This window comes from Physella acuta, unplaced genomic scaffold, assembly GCF_028476545.2.
Source record: "Physella acuta isolate Inbredline_101_S28 unplaced genomic scaffold, ASM2847654v3 ptg000762l, whole genome shotgun sequence".
Taxonomy (NCBI): domain Eukaryota; kingdom Metazoa; phylum Mollusca; class Gastropoda; family Physidae; genus Physella; species Physella acuta.
The window spans coordinates 1-23683 of record NW_026732280.1 but is presented as its reverse complement, the minus strand read 5'-3'; the positions used below and the strand labels follow the sequence as shown (position 1 = coordinate 23683).

The window sequence follows — 23683 nt, the reverse complement described above, 5'->3', positions numbered from 1 at the left end:
GTCTGATAAAAGATAATAGATAAAACCTTAATGTTATTAGTTGGTACAAAATTCAATGTTAATTGTAAGTATAAAAATTTCTACTATTTTATGGTAGCTAAGAAAGGTTTACAAAATGGCAAGCAGGTTTTATATTATACGAGCCGGCCCGCGGCATAACATACGCCGCTATTTAGTTGTTTCTAATTTTCAATAATTCATAATTTGTGAATTCGACAGTACCAACGCTGACACTGAAAATATTTCTTTAAAACACTATAAGTAGCTCGTTAAGGACCATAACCCCCCCCCCTTCCTTCCCCCCCCTCCCCCCCCCCCCCTACGTTTAAAATCGTTGGCTCTGCTTGTAAACATTTAGAGTGAACACAGCTCACTAAAACCATGTAGGGGTGGGGAGGTAGGGAGAGCGTTTGCAGCTTGTTTTCTAACGGCTCGAAGAGGAGAATTATATATATAGATGTTAATTCAATACTATAAACCAGTGTTCTCCAAACTTTTCAGTCCGAGGGCCGCATTAACTACCAAAGTTCAGTTCGGGGGCCAGTTTCTTCCAGGCATGTCTTTGATTTTTCTGGGCAAAGTTCTTCCGCTATCACCAACAAACATTTTTTTCCTTGGACAAAAAGATCTCCGCGGGCCGGATGAGAGAACCTCGCGGGCCGCATCCGGCCCGCGGGCCGTAGTTTGGAGACCCCTTCTATAAACCATGATGCACAATAATTATATCAGCACGATACGTCGACTTCTGCTTTTGCCTATGATTAGTCGAAGTAAAAGTACACCAATGTAAGACCCACACATCAGGTTCTCCACTTCTCTCTTTGATGTCGCCAGAGCTCTAATTAAGGAAATTCTGACGCAATTTTTTGTAATAAGCTTGGAAAGTTGGATTCAAATGGTTCTAAATGATTGTTGCCAGAAAGCATATTTTTCAATTTAAATGAAATATTTTATAACATTTGAGAAATACGAATTTTGTTATTCAAATTTAGTAAGCTCTAATTAAGGAAATTCTGACGCAATTTTTTGTAATAAGCTTGGAAAGTTGGATTCAAATGGTTCTGAATGATTGTTGCCAGAAAGCATATTTTTCAATTTAAATGAAATATTTTATAACATTTGAGAAATACGAATTTTGTTATTCAAATTTAGTAAGTTTACGTAGACTTTTCAAACACATTAAACGACGTCAGTGGAAATAAAATAAAACCAGGACGGTTAATCTTCCTAACAAAACGAATCAAAGCTTGAGTTATTTATGTTTTCAAATTTTAATGCTTTTATATGATGTTTAATATTATCTTTCAGATGTTATTTTCAGAAATGTTTTTGTAGCTCTTTCACGATGTAAAAAATTAAGAGCTTTTATGGTGTCCTTATAGCACAATATGAGACATATCGCTTGTTGATAAAACTTCCAGATGTTTTTTGTTGCTTTTTTTCCCGATCTTTTAATACATTTTGAGCTTTTATGGTTTCCTTATAACACAAGCTGAGACATATCGCTAGTTGATAAAACCTCCTGATGTTTTTTGCCTTTTATGCGAAGAACAAGACTTTTATTTACCTAAAACAGAGATAAAAAAATAATTATAAAAATGTATTAACTAGCTGCGTCTGTTGACTAAAAAAAAAAAACTAATATTATTAGTAATATTATATACAATTATTCGTTTCCTCAAAGCTACAGCTGCATAAATCTATTATTAAGACCTAACTTGTGTGGTTTGACATTACATTCGTCAGCGGTACAGAAACTTCAGTTTTTATTTTAAAAGCTGGTAAATGTGGTCACCTTTTCTGTTTATTAGATGTTTCTTACCAATCACTTCTTATCGTTTGTATTTAATAATACAAAACAGCGCGTTATTATCAGATAAAAAAAACGACACGACTGATCGCGTCGTGTTTTTTTTTGCAAACTCGACTGAGTGGTCTATTATTAACTGATTTATTTTCATATATATATATATATATATATATATATATATATATATATATATATATATATATATATATATATATATATATATATATACATTAGGCCTACACTTTGTTAAAATTTACCATTCAAAACGAGTGTTCAAGGTAAAATAATGTTCCTACTTATATTGGTCTATTATTAACTGATTTATTTTCTTAGGCGACAAAGTTTCTTTTCTTTTGCATTTAACATAACATATATGTATATAACATTTGGCCTGCACTTTGTTAACATTTACCATTCAAAACGAGTATTCAAGGTAAATTGATGTTCCTACTTATATTGGAAAAAAATGTTAATATTAACAACAGTTTGATCAAATAATGTAAGTAAAACTTTTAAATCGTTATTGCAAGGGAGGTAAATTAAAAAGAAATATATATTAACTATCTTTTGCTTTTTAGTTTTACAAATTCGTAGATATAGGCCTACTTTTTGGTTGTCTATTATTTACCTTAATTTATTTTTCCCGTTGCAGGAATTCTTTTTGATACGTTTAATAAATTAATTCTATACAATGTTAAGACTACATTGTATTTGAATCATAAGTCTTACCCAATAGATTTATGCATATTTCTTTTTTTTTATTCTTGCCGATTTCTCTTAGAAATTCTTTAAACTAATAAAAGACTGCTTGACTGTGTTTAAATCTTGCACATTTTGCTGTCAATCAGAGATAACTACCAACATATTTCCGTTTATAAATAATGCGTTTTTCGGACAAACGTGGAAGGAGCTACATTAATTAATTATGTATCTTTAGGAGACGATATTATATTAATCGAAAACTTCAATGCATGTAGTTATTATTTAGTGTCATAATTTTGATTAATTTAATACTAATTATTCTTTATTATAATTGTTAAAAACTATTAAAGTGATTCTAATAAAATGAAAAATAAGCTTTTTTTCCGTCAAAAAGTATGCTGTTCTTATGGTAGTGTATTCAATAAATCATTGTGCGCGTTTAAAATTGTAAAAATTGAAAAAAAAAGCTTACAATTTTTGCATTGTCATTTATCCCGCTTAAGGTTGTGTAGTGACAAGGTAAGTAGTGAAAGGGGGTGAAATGTGTGAATGTTGTTTGTGCCATCTAGCCCCTTGGGTACCTTATTGGTCAGCCTTCGGACCAAAACATCTACATAAGGTGTCTAATAATGCATCCTAACATCAGCTAATGCTTTAAATTATCTAATTAAAAAAAAGTATTTTTTTTAAGTTAAATTACTCTTCGAAAAGAACTGATCATAAAAATAAAACATATATTACCCATATAAAAGATTTGCAGAACAAATCAGAAAACTCATCAACACGAAGATTAGACTCCCGGTAACTGTCTTGTTTGAGCTCCCGCTTGTTGTGTGTGCGTCGCCTCGAAAACCTGAGGCACAAGTAGATACATTTTCTATAATACAAGCTTCATTAAACAATAGAAACATTTTTATATAGTAGAGAGAATATCGAAAGAAGATACATCTTAAAAGGAAATCACTTAATTCAATTGTTATGTTCTACCACAAAATATTATATCCGCCTTTATTTTACGAGTAACTTATTACTCTTCAATTCAATGTATGTGCTATTATTTAAATATAATACTAGCCATTATCGGTTAGGCTTCGTCCGGACATTCATGTCAATATATAAATGTTCAAGACGATATGTTTCTTTATTAAAAAAAATGTTTTATGAAAAACTAAACCGCAATGCTAAAATATAAGCTATAAACAGCAACAATCAAAACAGTGTAATTCGGAAACTTAACGTGCACATAAAATATCATTCCTCAATAACACAGTTCCTTACACAAATATATGTTAGAAATTTCAAAGTAATAAGAATCGGTTTCATATCACCACAAATAAAGCAGAACTTTATACATTAATTAGAAACATTGATTAGTTTTAATAGTATTATTAATTTATTTAACTGCTGAGACAGTTAGCAAATTAACAAGCAGTTCAAATTGAAATGTTTTACATTATACCGCAACATAATTTTTTTTTATATTTGGAGTTTTTTATCTAAATCTTAATGACAAGATAAATGGCCCGTCGAGGGAGAGATACAAAAGGGCGCTAGATTGATAGTAATTTCTTTTTCTCTCAACCAAAACCAAAACGAAAATCACCACCTAAACCCTCTACCATCCCCCCCAACCCACGCCCATGCAAGTCCCATCTTTAGATACAAATTATATACTTTTACCAGGGTCCAAACACTCTCAGAAAATTTATTCCAACCCGAAAAATTAAAGTTTACGTCAGAATAAGTGACGTCATATTACTGTCTGTACTTTTCCGGCTTGAGACTATTTCTTACTATATTATTATGCTCCATGTGACGTCACCTTTCGTTTTTAATATAACGATGCATGTTTTTATTCTGCCTGTGTTTTCTCTACAGTAAAAGCGATCCCAACAGATTCATAGAAACATAGACAGATAGATAAACAGAATAAAATTATAGATAGGGAGAAAAAAATAGAAAAAAAATTAAATCTATAAATGTATTTCGTATGTTTAATTTCTCCTTACAACTTATATGTATGTTATCAATTTTGTAATTCTCTCGCTGTCTTCAATGCTATTCTATATGTGTCTGTACTCTGAGAAAAAAATCATACACAATACGAAAGTGTCGCATTATATTATGTCGATTTATAGGCAAAATAACACTCTTGTATCTTATTGTTATCTTGGTAATGCAAGCACAATTAAGCTATATTAAGCTTAAATTAAGCAACCATTTTTGTGTTGCAACTGTCATGTAATGCGAAAATATGTACAGGAGGTGGTAAACTCTCACCTGCGAAATAATGACAACTCCGCGATTCACGAGTAGTGTCAGACATGGCAAAGTAAGTGGAACTACAACAGAACCAGCCAGAGTCCTGGTGTATGCTTCTTGTAATAACCACACCCACCGAGGCTTCGTACTTCTTGATTCTCATGTTGGACGTTAAGTTCTTGGAATAAGAGAGCGCTTGCCAGTGGTCTTTTCCTCTAGGTTTAATCAGATTTACGCGTGGTTTCTGTGATCAAGAAAAAAACATGGAAATATTTGGGACTTAAATCAGCTGAATTGTTTATAATACTATATCAGTGATGGTGATAGAAGTTAATAGATATTAAAAAGATGTATCGTGACGAAATGCCATTGTGTATAAGCTAGTTATACGGGACATTTGATTACAATAAGTACAATGACCTAGAAATTAAAACTAAACACGTTTTTAAAAATAATTATTTAGCAGTAAAAAATATAGTCGTCAGTAACAAATTAAACTGAAAAAAATATAATTGTTCTTTTCTTCAAATAAATTCTATGGTCAGCTAAAAATGTAAAAACATATTCACTACTATTACTGTTTTTACAATTTAAGCAATTAATTTTGTTTTGATTAAAAAAAAAATTCAGTGCATTTAAATTCTTATCAAATGTTAGATTTGTAATGTACGTCACGACCCTACGTTGTTTAAGTTAGATTTTTAAGTTTTCATTGGTTGTATGTATGTTACCCACTTCTCGTTCTTGTCTTTGCCAGCTAGAATTTTTTTTTCCAACCAAATATAACATTTTTATTAAATCGGAAAAAATAACAAAAAAAAGTTACTTCTGTTATTGTTAAGTTGCTTACAATCGTAAACATTGATAATTATAGACTTCAAGTTGTTGTCTAGATTAAAGTCAGGCCTGTCCATGTGTGCAATATTTTAATTTGTTTTATTAATTTTAAAACCTGTAAAAAACAACTAATTTTTTTTCGCAAATTTATATCAGTTTCTGGCTGTCTGAAGAGCCATATACGTCGGACTCACAAGTCCCCTACATGATAGCGAGCCAGGAGATTTGTCCGCACTAGACGGGCGAATCTCCGTTGCTTGCTCTAAATAGCGTGGGGGAGGAGAGGTGCAAGACTGCCGAGAACCAAGAAGGGTTTTGCTCTCGACCCTAACCAGATGTCTTGACTTTAAGCTGCGGCCTTCACGTGGCTTCGGATGTGTGCCACTAGTCGGACCAAGCTCATGACCCCCCTAGTGGGTGCGGGATGGCTAGTGGTAGCCAACAGCAGCTAGAGGTTTTTGATCTGGCCGAGTAGAACTGCTGTATGCGTTCGGCTCTTCCGAAGAGCCTGGTACGTCGGACTCCCAAGTCCCCCACACAATAGCGTGGGGGAGGAGAGGTGCAAGACTGCCGGGAACCAAAAGAGTCCGCCGCCAGATCTTTATTTTGACTTCAAGCTGCGGCCTTAACGGGGCTTTGGAATAATGCCACTAGTCCGACCAAATTCATGTCCCCCTAGTGGGTGTGGAATGGCCAGTGGCAGATAACAGCAGCTAGAGGGTTTTGATCTGGCTGAATGCCCCCCACGATCAAGCTGGGTACCAGGCGGTAGGACGGCGTCCGGCGTCTGGTGGGTGGGGAAGGAAAGCCCGGTGAGAGCCCACGGAAGTAGCGACCGATGTGTGGGAAACTCTCTCGGGGTTTGCCACACTGAGGCCTGCCTGGCTAATGGAAATGAACCTTCTGAGCCGGTTTCCGTATAAGAAAAAATCTGTTTCTGGCTAATGAAATTTTCCAATTATAATGGAAAGAGAGATCACGACTTACAAGCCCTATTGTCAACCTGCTAAAAAGTTACAAATAAGGTTTTAGAGCAAACCTTTTATTTGAATTGATTTAAAAATAACAGGAAATGAAAGTTTGCAAAAGCTTCTAACACATACTCATTGGAAAAATGCAATATGTTTACAAATAGTTCAAACTTCAAAAAAATGACGTTAAAGTTAGAAAAAAGTTTTAAGAACTAGGAGAACTTTATAATATTAAAGTATAGCATCGTTTTTGCTTGCGATTTGGAAGTACATGACGGTGGGTAACGAAAAAGGAAAAAAAATATAGTGGATGATTATCAAGGATTAGTAGCTTCAACTGCTTTGAATATTAAAAGTATATTAGTGTAATACTGTTTAAAAAAATGAAAAAAAAAATGCGAACTATAAATTACATATGATACTTAATACCAAATAGAATTTTAAAATATTTTTATCTAAGGCGGTAGTTAAGTCAAAACTTTCTATAATTAGGTGGTTGTAAACTTAAATTATCTTTGCTTCAAACATGCCATTTGCTTATAATACAACACTTTTATTTAAAACAAAAACTCTTGATCAACCATACACTTACTTCTTTGTTGTTCGGATCTATTGTTATTTCATACAACAGATATGAATTGCGATCAACTTCTTTATTTTGCCAGAACAACGACACGTTTTTCAGCTCTGTTGCTTTTTCGGGAACTCCGGCAAGGGTAGAATCACATGTAATTATTGTATACTCTCCTTGGTTATGTACTATAGCTCGGTGAGAAACTGTAAATGTAAGTAAAGAAAAATGTAATGACACTAAGTTTAAAGTAATAATTTATTTTCGATATTCAAATTATATCTCTTTATATGTTTCTGTCGACGTTTCTATCTACGTCTGTGTCTCTGTCTAAGTCTATGTCTATTTATCTATCTATCTCTCTCTCTCTCGTTTTATCTCTCTCTCTCTTTATATATATATTTATATATATATATATATATATATATATATATATATATATATATATATACATATATATATATATGTTTGTATATATATATATATATATATGTATGTATGTATGTATATATATATATATATATATATATATATATATATAGGCCTATATATATATATATATATACATATTTATATATATATATATAAACACACACATATATATATATATTTACACACACACACACACATATATATATATATATATATATATATATATATATATATATATATATATATATATATATATATATATGTGTGTGTGTATATACGTATATAAAGGCTATATATAATTCTGTTTTTTTTAAATAAACAATATATTAATGTAGAAAAGAAACAAATGAAGATGCTGATTTACATATGATATTCAGACGCTAGCAAATTCAATTTGAAGAAAATATTAAATAATTGAGAAAAGATTGAGACAATATAAAGACAATAAAATGTAATAAAACTAATACAAGTAAATATGGACAGGTTCATAGCATTTAAATTTCATTTTAAAAATTTATTTTAGAATTCCAGTAAAATGTAAAATTAAGATATTTAACAAGACCTAACTAAAAGATGCAAACCTGTAACATTCTCACAAACGCTTGAGTTTTCGGCATCTTTTTGCCTGACGAAAACGCTATCGCAGCAAAACTGGCCTTCGTCATCCGGTTTAACATTTACAATGTCGAGTTCCATCCTGAATTTGTGACTATCGAAATATCCATTACCGTTCTTGTAGTCGGCTCCGTAATGCCTCAAACGCCAATGACGTTTTAATTTATACCTAAAACCTCCCTATGCAAAGAGTTTTTAATAAATGCTAATAGAATGGTTTAATAACAGGTCTTTATGTAATAATGCATTATTAAAAAGGAGAAAACAAAATTCCGTAAATATATAATTATATTATTAACAAGTATTTAAACACATGAAAACAAAAGCGTGGGTTGCTATATTTTTTATTCAATAGCTTTACTAGAATTTAAAAAGCGACCCATGTATGTATTTTAATGTAGGCCTACTTTAAAATGTATGATACAAACAAACGAGTTGCATTACTAAAAACAATTGCGCACTAATTGAACACGAAATCATGTCCGTATAATAGCGCGGTAATTAGTACTTAATAAAGGATTTTTTAATAAAGGAATATTTTATTTTATTTTAAATAGTGTTGTATGACTAAAAATTATTGCACACCTAATGAACATGACAACGAGCGTGTAATAGTGCGTAATAGTTGGATAAGAAAGCCTATGAATTTGGACACAATTTTAATTAATTAATACAAAATTAATTAAGCGTCCAATCAAGTCAAAGTTCATGTCCAATTGAATTGTCTTCATGTCTTGACACACATGCCAACTTTGAACCGAATCTGTAAGTTAGAAGTGCTCGCGCGTTTCGATCTTTGAGGACTGACGATGGTCAGAATGGACGACGAAGCTAGTTAAATAAAAGCTTGTAAAAATATAATTCTAACTGAATAATTTTCCAAATTAAAAATCTTGTTTCGAAGGTTATATTTATTTTTTAAAGATAAATGCCTACTAAATCAGTTACTGCATTATTTATTTTTTACTGTTTAAGAAGTCAGTGCTGTTCGTGTATTTTAGTATAATTATGTTTTAGGAACGTTTCATGTTATGTTTGGTGTTAGGGGTTGACTTTTTATATTGGCGTGATAGACGCGTAGGTTAAGGGCAACTAGATAATACGTTTAAAAAGAAATAGGGTTAGTAATTATTAAATATGAAAGTTATTAAATTTAAGCTTGGACAGGCTGATATATTACGATGGCTTAATTTACAATAAAAATAAAATTTAGTATTTCAATGTATGGTAATTCACTGAATTTGCCCATCTATAATGAATATTTTCTGTATATGAAAATACAGGCAGCCGATAATAGAAGCAACAACCATCAACTTTCAAATCTAGAGCATCATCGTATTTTACTATTTATTTTTAATTTAAATGCTGAACACAACTAGGTTGTTAATTAGGTTTATTTATTGGATATATCACTATTTTAGGACATGATAAATAGAATAAATTAAGTTATTGGGTTTTACCCATCACTATTTTAGGTGATCATTAATATAATAAATGAAGTTACGTCTATGTTACGTTTCGTTGCAGGTGGATTTTTATTTACTGTTATGGTAGAGTTAGGGTCAGATTAAATCGATATGATACTAAGTATAGACTCACAATAGGTAAGTGTGATTAAATTTCGAAATTATTAAAGTGGTCTTGATTAATTAAACAGTCTCGTTACGATGTTTAAGCTATTCAAGTAATTCTGCGTATTAACCGCCTGTGGTGTGTTGGGGTATGTGTATGATTTAAGGCTAATGTTTGCCAAACAAACAATCAGTAGCGTGTTAAAACCAATAATAATTTCAAGTCAATAAGTCCATATATGTAAAAAATGTTTAAGAGAGCAATACACTGTGGATAAGATCGGCTATTAAGAAATGTAACAAATTATAAAATAAAAACTCTCAAGTTTAATACTCTTCTTCCTTTTTAAATTTATAGTTGAAAGATATTCCCTCCAACACAACTTGTTATGCGCAAAACCGCCGTTGACTCAATTCTCAGCCCGCTTAATTTTCTGGAAGGGTTCCATAGCCTTTGTCCGACCAAAAAAATAAACTACAAGGCAGCAGTTGTTTGATGTTGGAGTTGTCTCTCCTAGATGGGTGGCTGACCTCGGGCACCATATGTCTGTGGGTTCCAACTCGTGACTGTTGGAACCAGCAACCATAAGCAGTGGCGTAGCGAGATCGGGTATCACCCGGTGCGGCACTTAATGGTGTCACCCCCCCCAGAGGCGTAGTGACCCTTCCCGGGGACAAACTTTCAAGTTTTTGATTTGCACCCCCCCCCCATCAAACTTTCAATTTGCACTCCCCCCCTCAAGTTTTTCTTTATATATTTTGCTATTTTTTGCCTTGGTGTCACCCCCCACTTAATGGTGTCACCCGGTGCGGTCCGCCCCCCCCCCCACGATTTGCCTATGACCATAAGCCTAACTGACTCCCTATTTTGAAAAAAAAAACTTACTTGTACTGTGTACTCGGCCTCGTATGTGTATCCCTTCCAACGCAGCGTCAGCGCAGAGATTCCTCTAATAGTACTTTCCTGTGGAACGGCAGCTAGATCAGCATCACAGAAAACAGTAACTTCTCCACCTTTCAATATTTGTTTTGGCGCTATTGATTTATGTAAATCTGAAATAAAAACACTCAAAGCTGTCCTTTAGCACGCAACGAGGTTTACTAGTACAGGATAAGCCAGCTTATGTCCAATTTAAAAAATAAAACGTAACTTTCATTAACTAGTTAATACCTGCGAGATTTATTCCTTGCGCTCCTCGCTGACGTTGGGTGAAGCTATGGCATATATATATATATATATATATATATATATATATATATATATATATATATATATATATATATATATATATATATATATATATATATATATATATATATATATATATATATATATATATATATATATATATATATTGGCTTGTACTCTATTGTTGATTCTTAAGTAAGCATGTTGGCTAGTACTATATTGTTTATTTTTAAGATAAATGGTAACTTGGTTGCTTATTAAAGGGGGTTAGGTGACTTGGGCTAGTTACAAAAACCCAAGGGGTTAATCTAAGATATTGGGGATGAGCAGGCCGGGGAAATCTAAAATTTAATTAAAATGTTATCGGCACACTCTGGTCTTTAAGGGCTAGGAGCTCTATGCAGGTGCATGAGTGACAAGTAGTGCTGGGAAGAAACCCGGGATGATTTATGTCTAAAGTTGAGTTCGGACATGCCGCTGGACGTCCCGGTAGAATTATAACTCATGATCTCTGTTGTGGTCAGTTGTCAGGCGTAAGGCGCGGCGGGAGTACCGCGTGGCCGTACGTAGCTCGAGCGGTGTATGACATGACCGTTACCCGGATACAACGTGAAGATCTATAGCGGTCAATTATCGGATGTGAAACGCGTGAGTGCATAGTGATCGGCGTTATCTCGAACGTCGAGGGATGGTACGGAGCCAGACACGGATCATATGTCTATAGTGAGATGATAAGGAAGCACGACTAACCTATATATGAGGAATGATAACTATGCTTAGGGCTCTCTCTCTCACAGACACATAGCTGAGGCTAGACCCTATGGTCGAGGCCTTGGAGGGTGGCAGCCTTAAGGGCTGGCCACTAAGGCTGGATTATTGGCCCAGTCGATGTTTTGTTGCTGTACATATGTGCTTCGATCCAGATATTTACATGTTACCTATGTTTATACATGTGGCTAATGTTGTACCAGTGGCCAAACGTCTGCCGTGTAGATATGTTCTTCGTTCCAATGGCCATTATCTTTGTGGCCCGATGTTTGTACCAGTGGCCAAATGTTTATTTCAGCGGCTGGAAACTTCCTGCCGCTTGTGTGTCGAGCTAGATTGTTGTGAGCACTGATGAGTATTTTATAGAAGGATTGTAACCGTGTTTGATTAGTGGAATTAGAACTAGTGATGATAACATTTACCCGTGTGATTCTGATATTACACAGCAGTGCAAGTAGTAAAGTTAGAACTAGAGACGATGACATTTACGTTTTTGATTTTGGGATTACATAGCAGTAGACGGGAGCATGCCATTTATGGCCCCGAGCCGACCATATTACATTTTTTAGTGTTAAAAAAAATATTTTTTTGTATTCTTGCCTTGACGACAAAAGCTTGTGTAAATAACAAACAGATGTACTACATTAACATTAGTGATGTTACACAGTACCTAACACTTGATGTTGCGTAAAAAAATATATATGCCTAAGCTGTAGTGTGAAATATAGGCAAACGTTCAAAACACTTCCAAGACTTATTTCTCTTTTTTTGAATATTTAAATTGGTGTGCTTATAAGCTCCTTTTAATATATTTGTACTGAAGAAATTAAAAAGCAATTACTTCTCATAATTATCATTTAAAAAAAATACATACTAAAGAATGACATAGCATAAAAACTAAATGTATTTCAAACAATTAATATAAATAAAACAAAATAAAAATATCAAAATAAACATAACACGAGAAACCATTAAACTTACAAAGCTTTTTATGTTTTATATTCCTTTGACCGGTTAAAAACTAAAGGGTAGGCAAACATAATGAAAAAACTAGTTCTAAAAACAAAAATTCAAAATAGACTAATGCACTCGCACATATGACATGTTGTAATTTGTTTAAATTGAAAAAAAAAAGAGACGGACACGTACACGGACTGAGACACAGACACAGACACGTACACGGACACGGGCACGTACACGGACACGGACACGGACACGGACACGGACACGGACACGGACACGGATACGGATACGGATACGGATACGGATACAGATACAGATACAGATACAGATACAGATACAGATACAGATACAGATACAGATACAGATACAGATACAGATACAGATACAGATACAGATACAGATACAGATACAGATACAGATACAGATACAGATACAGATACAGATACAGATACAGATACAGATACAGATACAGATACAGATACAGATACAGATACAGATACAGATACAGATACAGATACAGATACAGATACAGATACAGATACAGATACAGATACAGATACAGATACAGATACAGATACAGATACAGATACAGATACAGATACAGATACAGATACAGATACAGATACAGATACAGATACAGATACAGATACAGATACAGATACAGATACAGATACAGATACAGATACAGATACAGATACAGATACAGATACAGATACAGATACAGATACAGATACAGATACAGATACAGATACAGATACAGATACAGATACAGATACAGATACAGATACAGATACAGATACAGATACAGATATAGATATAGATATAGATATAGATATAGATATAGATATAGATATAGATATAGATATAGATATAGATATAGATATAGATATATAGCGGGGGTGGGCCTAGAAATTTTATTGTGGCCCTTTTTTTCTAGTTCCATCACTGATGGTTCGATCCCTTACAACACTAAAAATTAAGAACGAAGAAGAGGAAGAAAATATACAAAGAAAGAAATAGAAAGAGTGAAGTGAGAATGAGAGAAAGAGAGATGAGAGTCTTCATACAAATTTATGAACTAGTTATCTTCTCTCTTTTCTCAAATGGATAACATAACTTTATTTCCTATCAACACTATATCTGGATTTAATAAATTTTTGACCAAAATAATTTGCTTACCTTGTGCTGATATGGACCAGACACCCAGGAATGCTAATGCTACCGTTATCAGAGCCATGTTTGCTTGTTCCCTATCTCTTCATGTTTATCAAGGCGATTTGTTCTATGATTTCCGTTCTTTTATCTTGAACTCGAAGACCCAATGTAAAGTTGTTTTAAATGCGCACCAAATTTATGGATAACACGAAAATGCATGCCATTTATTTAAAAGCAACCAATCAGTACCCGTTACACGTGAAGTGTAGGATTATATTTTTTAAAATGTTATACTTGTTTGAGAAAAATATTATTTAAAATAGTAATTGGTCAAAAGACAGTTTGCTTTACTACACATCAACTATATTATTGGAAAAACAAACAAATAGCTAAATTGATAACAACCCAACACATTTAATATTTCATAGGCTTCCAATACGTATAAGAGAAATTAAAACCAAATTATAAAAATTATTAGTCAACACAACAACATATTAAATTCCTATACTGATTAAGTGCCTTAGATGTTTCCATTAAAAACCCGTCTATTCAATGGTATTAAAAAAAAATAATTTGTATTATTTTGTCCGATAAAATTTTCCACGACTCAACTTGTTTATTTCTTTTATATCCGATTTAAGACTCCAGGCGTCACACATGTACATATATATATATATATATATATATATATATATATATATATATATATATATATATATATATATATATATATATATATATATATATATATATATATATATATATATATATATATCGTGAAAATATACCTATATATTTGCCAGGGGCGTAGCGACCCTTCCCTGCGACCTGTGACACATTTTCAATTTGCACCCTCCTCAAACTTTCGATTTGCACCCCCCTTAACTTTTCAATTTGCACCCCCCCCCCCTCTACTTTTCAATTAGTAACCCCCCCCCAAAAATTTTCGATTTGTACCCCACCCCCCCCCCCCCCTAAGGCTTCAAATGCAGCTAAAATGACAATTTAATTTGTTTTTTCAACCCATTTTGTCGCCCCCTCCCCCACCCCTACGCCTCTAATACTTGCACACGGTCATGCCATAGCTAGTTGCAATTTTCAAACATTCCTCTGTGACTGATTCATTAGCTTATTTTAAGTTTAGTTTTATCAAGTAAAATCTTCAAAAATTTTTTACAAAAATAAAACAAAACTAAAACATTTTTAATGTCGTCGAATGGAGGTGAGCAGAAGACGTGTCTTTTTTTTTTCAATTAGATGTGTTCATTAAAGAAAAAAAAATGTTTATTGGCACATTTATCCAATCGTCCGATAATAACTTGCTTTTGCAGTTTTCCAATGTGGTGTCAACCTAATCTATTTCGCCGGACGGTGTGTTGCAACAGGTGTCCCCCCCTCCCCGTCTCGTCAGTGTTATAATGTTTAATATCGTCAATCGCCCCCCCCCCCCTCGCACTGGTTATTTATAAAACATCACACCAAATCTTTTTTATTTCTATGTAATTGTGCTAAGTTTTTAGTTGGCGCCATAGTTTTAACTTGCGCACCGTTAATAGTAACATTAAGTTTATCTGTAGTCGTTTATTGTATGTAACAGTGCTTTTATCTAAATCTAGCAAATTTAGTTCATAGTGTCGATCGCCCTTTGTGGAAAAGGTGAATTTACGTTTAAAATATTATTTTAACTTTTATTAATGAGTACTTGAACTAAAACAAGGATACGTCGACTACTGTTTTTGTCTATGATTAGTCGAAGTAAAGCTACACTAGCGTAGTACCAACACAGCAAGACCTCCACTTCTGTCATTGATGTCGCCAGCAGCTAAACAAATAATATTCCACCAAACAGGTATTAGCATCGAAATAAATAAAGAAAATTTGAGGCACAATTTTTGTAATAGGGTTGGAAAGCTGGATTCAAATCGTTCAAAATGGTTGTTGACAAAAAGCATATTTTTCAACCAAACTTATATTTTATAATATTTGAGAAATACTATTTTATTTCAAATTTAGTAAGTTTAAGTAGACTTTTCAATCCTATTAATCGACGTCCATAAAAAAAAAATAAAAACAGGACGGTTAATCTTCCTAATAAAACAAATCAAAGCTTGGTTTATTTACGTTTTCAAATTTTAATTCTTCTATATGATGTTTAATAATTTCTTTCAGATGTTATTTTCAGAAATGTTTTTGTAGCTCTTTCACGATGTAAAAAACGAAGAGCTTTTATGCTGTCCTCATAGCACAATATGAGACATATCGCTTGTTGATAAAACTTCCAGATGATTTTTGTTGCCTTATTACACGATCTTGTAAAATATTATGAACTTTTATGTTTTCCTTTTATCATAAGATGAGACATATCGTTAGTTGATAAATCCTCAAGATGGTTTTTGCCTTTTATGCGAAGAACAAGACTTTTATTAACCTATAACAGAGATAAAAATAAAATTATAAAAATGTATTAATAAGCTGCGTCTGTTGACTGAAAAAAAAATTATAATATTAGTAACATTATACTCAATTATTCGTTACCCCAACCCTACAGTTGTTTAAATCTACGATATAAACAGCTAGGTAATACAAAACTTAGTAGACATCGCGTTAGATTTAAAATAAAAAAAATGACATGCTCTGTTTTCATCGAGTTGTGTTTTTGCATATTTAACTGAACTGCCTTTTTTTTTAAATTTGTCGGCAAAGTTTCGTTCTTGTTGCATTCATCACACAAAAATAACATCCAAAAATATACATATAGCCTACACATAGCTTACACCTATTTAAAACGTATTAGTTTATCAACGTTGCAAAAACACAAACTTATAACAACAATTTAAAACAGTTAATAAAAAATGTAAGAACTACTTTGTTACGGAAAGGGTGTTAATTTTAAGAGAAAAAACTATTAACACACTTTTGCTTTTAAATTGTATATTTAGTGAAATCTAAATAGCAAATAGGTTATTAAGTCACATCGTCTAAATTAGAATAGATTAGAGTTTAAGGTTATTTATTATGATTTCCTATTTTCTGTACACAGTTTTACAGTAATTATAAGCTGTACATCACAAATCAGTACGTATTTCTCCTTTTTTTTAAAACTTGCCTATATTACAGGAATTTAAGGAAAGGTTAAACAAACTTTAATTTTATAAATGAAAATAATCAATTTAAAAAGTGATACTTTCTTACGGAAGATAATTTAGAGAGAGGCAAATATATTGGTTATTATATAATATAAACTAATTTTTTTTTAGCATAGAGTATTTATTTTCGGTAGGTTAAATAATTTAATTAGATACATTGTTAAGACTGCACTGTAATGTAATCATTAGATTAATTTATATTTCTTTTTAAAAACTCTTGCCAATTTTTCTATGAAATGTTTTAAGGAGTTAAACTTATAAAAGACTGTATGACTGTGTGTGTGTGGTTAAAAATTGGACATTTTGGTAACAATTACTACCTAAATCTAAATATTTCCGTTTATAAATAGTGCGCTTTTCGGTCAAAAGCGGATGCAGTTTATTAATTATGTTTCTTTAAGGGATAATGTTATTTTAGTAAAAAAAAAATTCAATGCATCTCATTATTATTTAGCGTAATAATTTTAACTCATTTTAAACTAATTTTTCTTTATTATAATTGTTAGAAACTAGTAAAGTAATTCTAATAAAATTAAAAAAAGCCCTTTTACACGACAGAATATATGATTTTCTAATGAAAGTCTACTGATTAAATCAGTGCTCACATTTAAAATTGATAAAAATAAAAAGAATAAACGTTTGGCATCGAAATGTATCACTCTTAATCTTGTGCATTAAAAGTTAAGTAGTGAAGAGGGTGGAATGGATGAATGTTTTTTGTACTTTCTAGTTACTTGGTTTCGTTATTAGCCACTCTTCGCTGCGTGTACATCAACATAAGGTGTCTAATATTTACTAATATTTAATAAGCCAATGACAGCTAATGCTTTAAATTATCTAATCAAAATTGAATACAACCCTTTTAGTCATATTACTCTTCAAAATGTGCTGACCATAAAAATAAAACATATATTACCCCTAAAAATTTGAGCAGATTCCATGAGGAAAATCAGCAAACCGAAGATTAGACTCCCGGTAACTGTCTTGACTGAGCTCCCGCTTGTTGAGTATGCCTGGGTTCGAATACCGTAGGCTATACATAAGGAGACACTTTTAGATCAAGACAAATTTAACTAAACAAAAAATAATTTTAAAAATTAATATACGTGGTAGAAACTTGCAAAATTTATAGAACGAGCCGACCCGCGGCATATCATACGTCGCTATTTAGTTGTTGTTTTTTTCTACTTTTCAGTAATTCATAATTTGTGAATTCGACAGTACTAACGCTGCCACTCAAAATATTTCTTTAAAACACTATAAGTAGCTCGTTAAGGACGATAACCCCCCTCCCCTCCCTCCGTTAAAGTAAACTCCACTTAGTTACCCCCACCCCTTCCCCCTACGATTAAAATCGTTTCAAACTAAATTATCTGCCCCTAATAGTCGTTACTAAACCCGGCTCTGCTTGTAAACATTTAGCGTGAACCACAGCTCACCAGACTATGTAGGGGTGGGGGTGGTAGGGAGCGCGCTTACAACTTGTCTGCCCCTAATAGTCGTCACTAAACCCGGATCTGCTTGTAAACATTTAGCGTGAAACACAGCTCACCAGACCATGTGTGGGTGGGGGGTGGTAGGGAGCGCGCTTTTAGCTTGTTTTCTAGCGTCTCCAGGAAGAGAATTATATATATAGATAAATGTGCTTTGTCTCTGTTCAATTAAGGGTTAATTTGAATTAATACCCCTATATTAATAATGGACTATAGATAAACGTCTTTACTATCAACTGTGCACACTTTAAAACTATAACCTGGGGATATGGGGGGGGGGGGGGGGGGGTGGGAGGGTAACTTTAACTACACAATTTACAGAGAAAAGGTTTTGTTTAAGTATTTTGAATAATTTGTAAATCTATCATCGACCGGGGACAGAGTGATAGCGAAAACCAATAAAGTACGAAAAAAACGTTGCTTTTTCCACATTAGTTAAATGGTGGATTAATATAATAATGCACACATTGACGCCATTAGACAAAAGGGGAAGGGGTGACACCACTTGTAATTATATATACAGGAATACGTATGAGGTGACCCCGAGCCAGGTGACGCCACTGGTATCACCCCTACCCACTTGTAATAATTGTCGCTTTGTATTTAAAAAATACTATTTAATTACATATTTTAAACGAACTGGCAAAAATAGCATTTTTCTTCCGTAAATTCTTTTTTCTTTGTGTCACCCCCCCCCCCCAATAGTATCACCCCGCCCTCGCTATGCCTCATTGTTAGCTTGATAATTTAAGCATAATTAAACAAACATTATTGCATACAGCAAAAACATTTTTTTTTGCAATGGTCAAATAATGCGCAAATACATACTGGGCGTGATCAGTACTTACCTGGTAAATAATTGCAATTCCGTGATTCACGTGTGGCGTCGGTGATGGTGAAGTAAGTGGAACTACAGCAGTACATGCCCGAATCCTGGGGCGTGCTTCTTGTAATAACCACACCCAACGAGGCTTCGTACTTCTTGATTCTCATGTTGGGCTTTAAGTTCTTGGAATATGAGATCGGGATCCAGTGGTCTTTCCAGCTTGGTTTGATCAGACTTACGCGGGGTTTCTGTGATCATGAAAAAAATGTTATTTCCTAAGCAGTGGCGTAGCGAGGTCGGGTGTCACCCGGTGCGGCACTTAATGGTGTCACCCCCCCCCCCCCAGAGGCGTTACGACCCTTCCCGGGGACAAACTTTCAAGTTTTCGATTTGCACCCCCCCCTCAAGTTTTTCTCTATATATTTTGCTATTTTTTGCCTTGTTGTCACCCCCCTAAGTGGTGTCACCCGGTGCGGTCCGCACCCCCCACCCCCCCCTCGCTACGCTCCTGTTCCTAAGTACAGTTACCTGTAAAACACAACGCTACTTTTTTTTTTATTAATATAAAGCAATAACAAATGTAATCATACGCTTTTAATTAAACTGAAAACAAAAACAGTTTTATTTTGTTTTAATTAAAACCATTGTCGGTAGAAAAAAATGTGAGAAATATTAACTGCTTTTACTGAACAAAGCTATTTAATTTTTGTTTTAATTCAAAACATATTTAGTACATTTAAATTCTAATCAAATATTTAAAAAAATTGTTCGTCATAATCCTACATGCTTTTATTTAGTCCACAAAATCAGTATTTTTAAAAAAATAAATGTGGCTGTTCGGGTTGTGAAAATCTAGAAACATAAACAAATTACGATGTGGATATTTATTTCAAAATTTACATACACATTACCAAGATACATTTGCTTAAATTCTCTACTCAAATGTATTCAAAGTATTTAAATATTTATCTAATTAAATGTCAAAAGTGTAGTTAAAATTATTAATTAGTTGCGATATTTTTAAATGTTCTATTCTACTATTTTCGTGTTCTTTATGTCTTGTAAGTAAATCACCCATTTTTCGTTCTTGCACTTGCCAGCTAGAATTTCTTTTCAACCCAATTGTGAATTTTTTAAATTAAATTGTTAAAAATAATTTTAAAAAAAGAAAACTTGCTGCTGCTATTCTTAAGTAGGCTAGTTTATTAAAAGTATTATTTAAAATATATTAATAAAATACTTTTTTAAAGGTTTGTTATTAATGGGGTTTCATTTTCAAGCATTCGGGAACATTTAAAAAGGCAAACTATAAACTACATATAAACAATTAATACTAACTATAATTTAAAATTGTTTTTGTCTAAAAACGCAGTCTAGTTAAAACTTAATTTTAATCTCTAATTAGGAGGTTGTAAACTTAAACTATCTTTGCTTCAAACATGCAGTACAATACCACAATTTTATTTAAACAAAACCTCTTGAACAACAATACACTTACTTCTCTATTGTGTGGATCTACTGTTATTTCGTACAACAGATAGGAGTTGCGATCAAATTCTACATTTTGCCAGAACAACGACACGTTTTTTAGCTCTGTTGCTGTTTCAGGTACTCCGGCAAGGGAAGCATCACAGGTAATTATTGTATAATCTCCTTGGTGTTTTATCATAGCTCGTTGTGAAACTGTATATGTAAGTAAAGCAAAATGTAATGACCCTACGTTTAAAGTAATCATTACATAATTCTAAGGTTTAGAAAAATAAACAAGTAGATCTAGATAATTTCCTGGGGCTCCGCGCCGACTTTGGGTTTAGCTAAGGCGGTTTTCCATGACAAATGATCGCACACAAAGTATATCACTGACAAATGATCGCACACAAAATATATCACTGACAAATGATCTCACACAAAATATATCACTGACAAATGATCTCACGCAAAATATATCACGGACAAATGATCTCAGGACAAATGATCTGAAGGACAAAAGATACCAGGACAAAAATATCATGACAGCTGATATCTTAGACAAAATATATCTGGACAAATGATATCATGGACAAATGATCTCTGACAAAATATCTCACATCTATATATATATATATATATATATATATATATATATATATATATATATATATATATACAAATACAGAAAGAAGGAAAGAGAGAGATGAGTGACAATGAATGAAAAAGAGAGATGAGAGTCTTGATCAAATTTTGTAAGCAAGTTATCTTTGTCTCAAATGGTGCTCGAAACTTTATTGTACGCTCAACATTTGACCTGGATTTAATTAATTTTTGACCAAAATACTTAGCTTACCTTGTGCTGATACGGACCAGACACCCAAGAATGCTAATACTACAGTAATCAGAGCCATGTTTGCTTATTCCCTATTTCTTCATTTTTATAAAGCCGTTATGTTCTATGATTTCCGTTCTTGTATATTGAACGCGAAGTCCCAGCGCGAAAGTTAATTTTAAATGCGCACCAATTTTAAAGAGATAATAACGAAAAATGCATACCGTTATATAAAAATGTATTGTAACAAAGATTTATAAAATTTAAAGTAAAGTGAAGATTCCTATTTAGACAGCGATTCACTGGGACATATGTCCCCCCCCCCTCGCTACGCCTATGGTATGCACTGACAAGTTCAGTACATGTAATAGGATAATAATAATAAGGGGGTAATCTAAAATATACCTTGGCTTAGGTATTTTAATCTAAAATAATAATATAGATAGGTTTAGGTGTTTTGCTAAATTGATTTTAGCGTTCGAGTAATAGTACATAAAATTTCAACAGATGAGTCTCATAACTTTAAGCTTTGTGGTAATCTATAACATTCAATTGTTTAATTTACCCTACGTTACCCTTAGGGCCGGCGCTACCTATAAGGCGAACTAGGTCGCTGTCCGAAGGGGGGGCGCCAAAATTTGCTGGGAGGGTGGGATGCAAATCGAAATTTTGTCCCCGGGCGCCGGGAAAGGTCGCTACGCCTCTGATAATACGGGGGCACCAAAAAAAATTGCGGGTGGTGAGGCGCTTTTAATAAGTTTTTCCTAGTGCGCTAAATAACCTGCCGCCGGCATTGCCTACCCTACCCTACCCCACTCTACCCTACCCTACCCTACCCTATCCTCTCCTATCCTATCTTACCATACCCTACTCTACCATAACCTACCCTACCCTATCCTACCCTAATTGAACATCGAATTGGCATTTTAAAAGTGTAAAACAATCGTAATTCTAAAAACATTTGCTGTCGTATATATTTGCTTAGGCGTAATCAAAAACTTTCATAGGTTCCAGATAAATAAATAATAAAAAAATAAATAAATTAGTAAATAAATAAAAAAATAAATGAATATATATATACTAGCCGTCCCGGCCAGGCCCTGCTCTGGTTTCTGTGAAAAAACCCTTCTGTTAAAGACCATCACCTGTGTGTTTAGTAATCATCATAAACCCGGCATTGCCCACCCAAACCACAACCAACCAAAACCAAAACAACAAAACGCAAACATAACGCTAACACAATTACAAATACAAACGAAAACAAAAACTTACCACAAACCAACCACAACCACAAACACCAATACGAACACAAAGAAAAAAGCAAACGAAAACAAACCAAATCCAAACACAAAACCAACCACAAACACAAACCCAAAGAAAAAAACAAACGAAAAAGCAAACGAAAACAAACCAAATACAAACGCAAAACCAACCACAAACCCAAAGAAAAAAAAAACACAAAAGAAAAAACAAACGAAAACAAACCAAATCCAAACGCAAAACCAACCTCAAACACAAATACAAACACAAACCCAATGAAAATAAAACACAAACGAAAACGAAAAAAGAAAGAACAAAAACGAACCAAATCAAAACGCAACCACTAACGCAAACCCAACCTAAACACAAAGAAAACACTAACGCGAATATAAACGCAAAGTGCTCACGGGGCTGAATCGCCTACTTCAGCTTAATAAACGACTATAGTACCCCAACTTATTCATAGTCTTTTGCACTCACTTTAATGAACGTAGGAGCGAAACCGAACACGGGAGGCCCGGGACCCCAAAAAGCACCCTGTCTGGGCGCCAGAGGACGCACCATGACGTCACCGCCTGATTGAACTTAGTAAACGCCTATAGTGCATAACTTATTTATAGTCTTTTGAACTCACGCGAACGTAGATACCATAGCGTACACCGGAAGGCCCGGGGCGCCAAATAGCACCCTGTCGGGGTGCCGGAGGACGCCCGGATTTGATTCACTTAAAGACTATAGTAACCTTTCTTATCCATAGTCTATCGCACTGTTTAAAACAAAATTATGCAGCATAGCGCTCACATGATAGCC

At 33.4% G+C, this 23683-nt stretch overlaps 2 protein-coding genes across 2 annotated transcripts; both read right to left on the bottom strand.

Moving 5' to 3' along the window:
- Nucleotides 1-1266: 1266 nt before the first annotated feature.
- On the bottom strand, nucleotides 1267-13968 carry LOC131950439 (uncharacterized). Its single transcript, XM_059312584.1, has 7 exons — nucleotides 13871-13968; nucleotides 10658-10824; nucleotides 8167-8380; nucleotides 7175-7359; nucleotides 4793-5018; nucleotides 3254-3365; nucleotides 1267-1567 (listed from the first exon to the last, which is right to left on the bottom strand). The coding sequence occupies exons 1-7, from the start codon at nucleotides 13926-13928 to the stop codon at nucleotides 1564-1566; spliced, it is 966 nt and encodes a 321-aa protein (XP_059168567.1). The 5' UTR covers nucleotides 13929-13968; the 3' UTR covers nucleotides 1267-1563.
- A 2003-nt stretch (nucleotides 13969-15971) lies between these two features.
- On the bottom strand, nucleotides 15972-21747 carry LOC131950438 (uncharacterized). The gene is made up of 5 exons (XM_059312583.1): nucleotides 21635-21747; nucleotides 20810-20994; nucleotides 19334-19559; nucleotides 17909-18025; nucleotides 15972-16274 (listed from the first exon to the last, which is right to left on the bottom strand). Exons 1-5 carry the CDS (start codon nucleotides 21690-21692, stop codon nucleotides 16270-16272), a joined length of 591 nt encoding a protein of 196 aa, XP_059168566.1. The 5' UTR covers nucleotides 21693-21747; the 3' UTR covers nucleotides 15972-16269.
- Between the last annotated feature and the right edge of the window lie 1936 nt (nucleotides 21748-23683).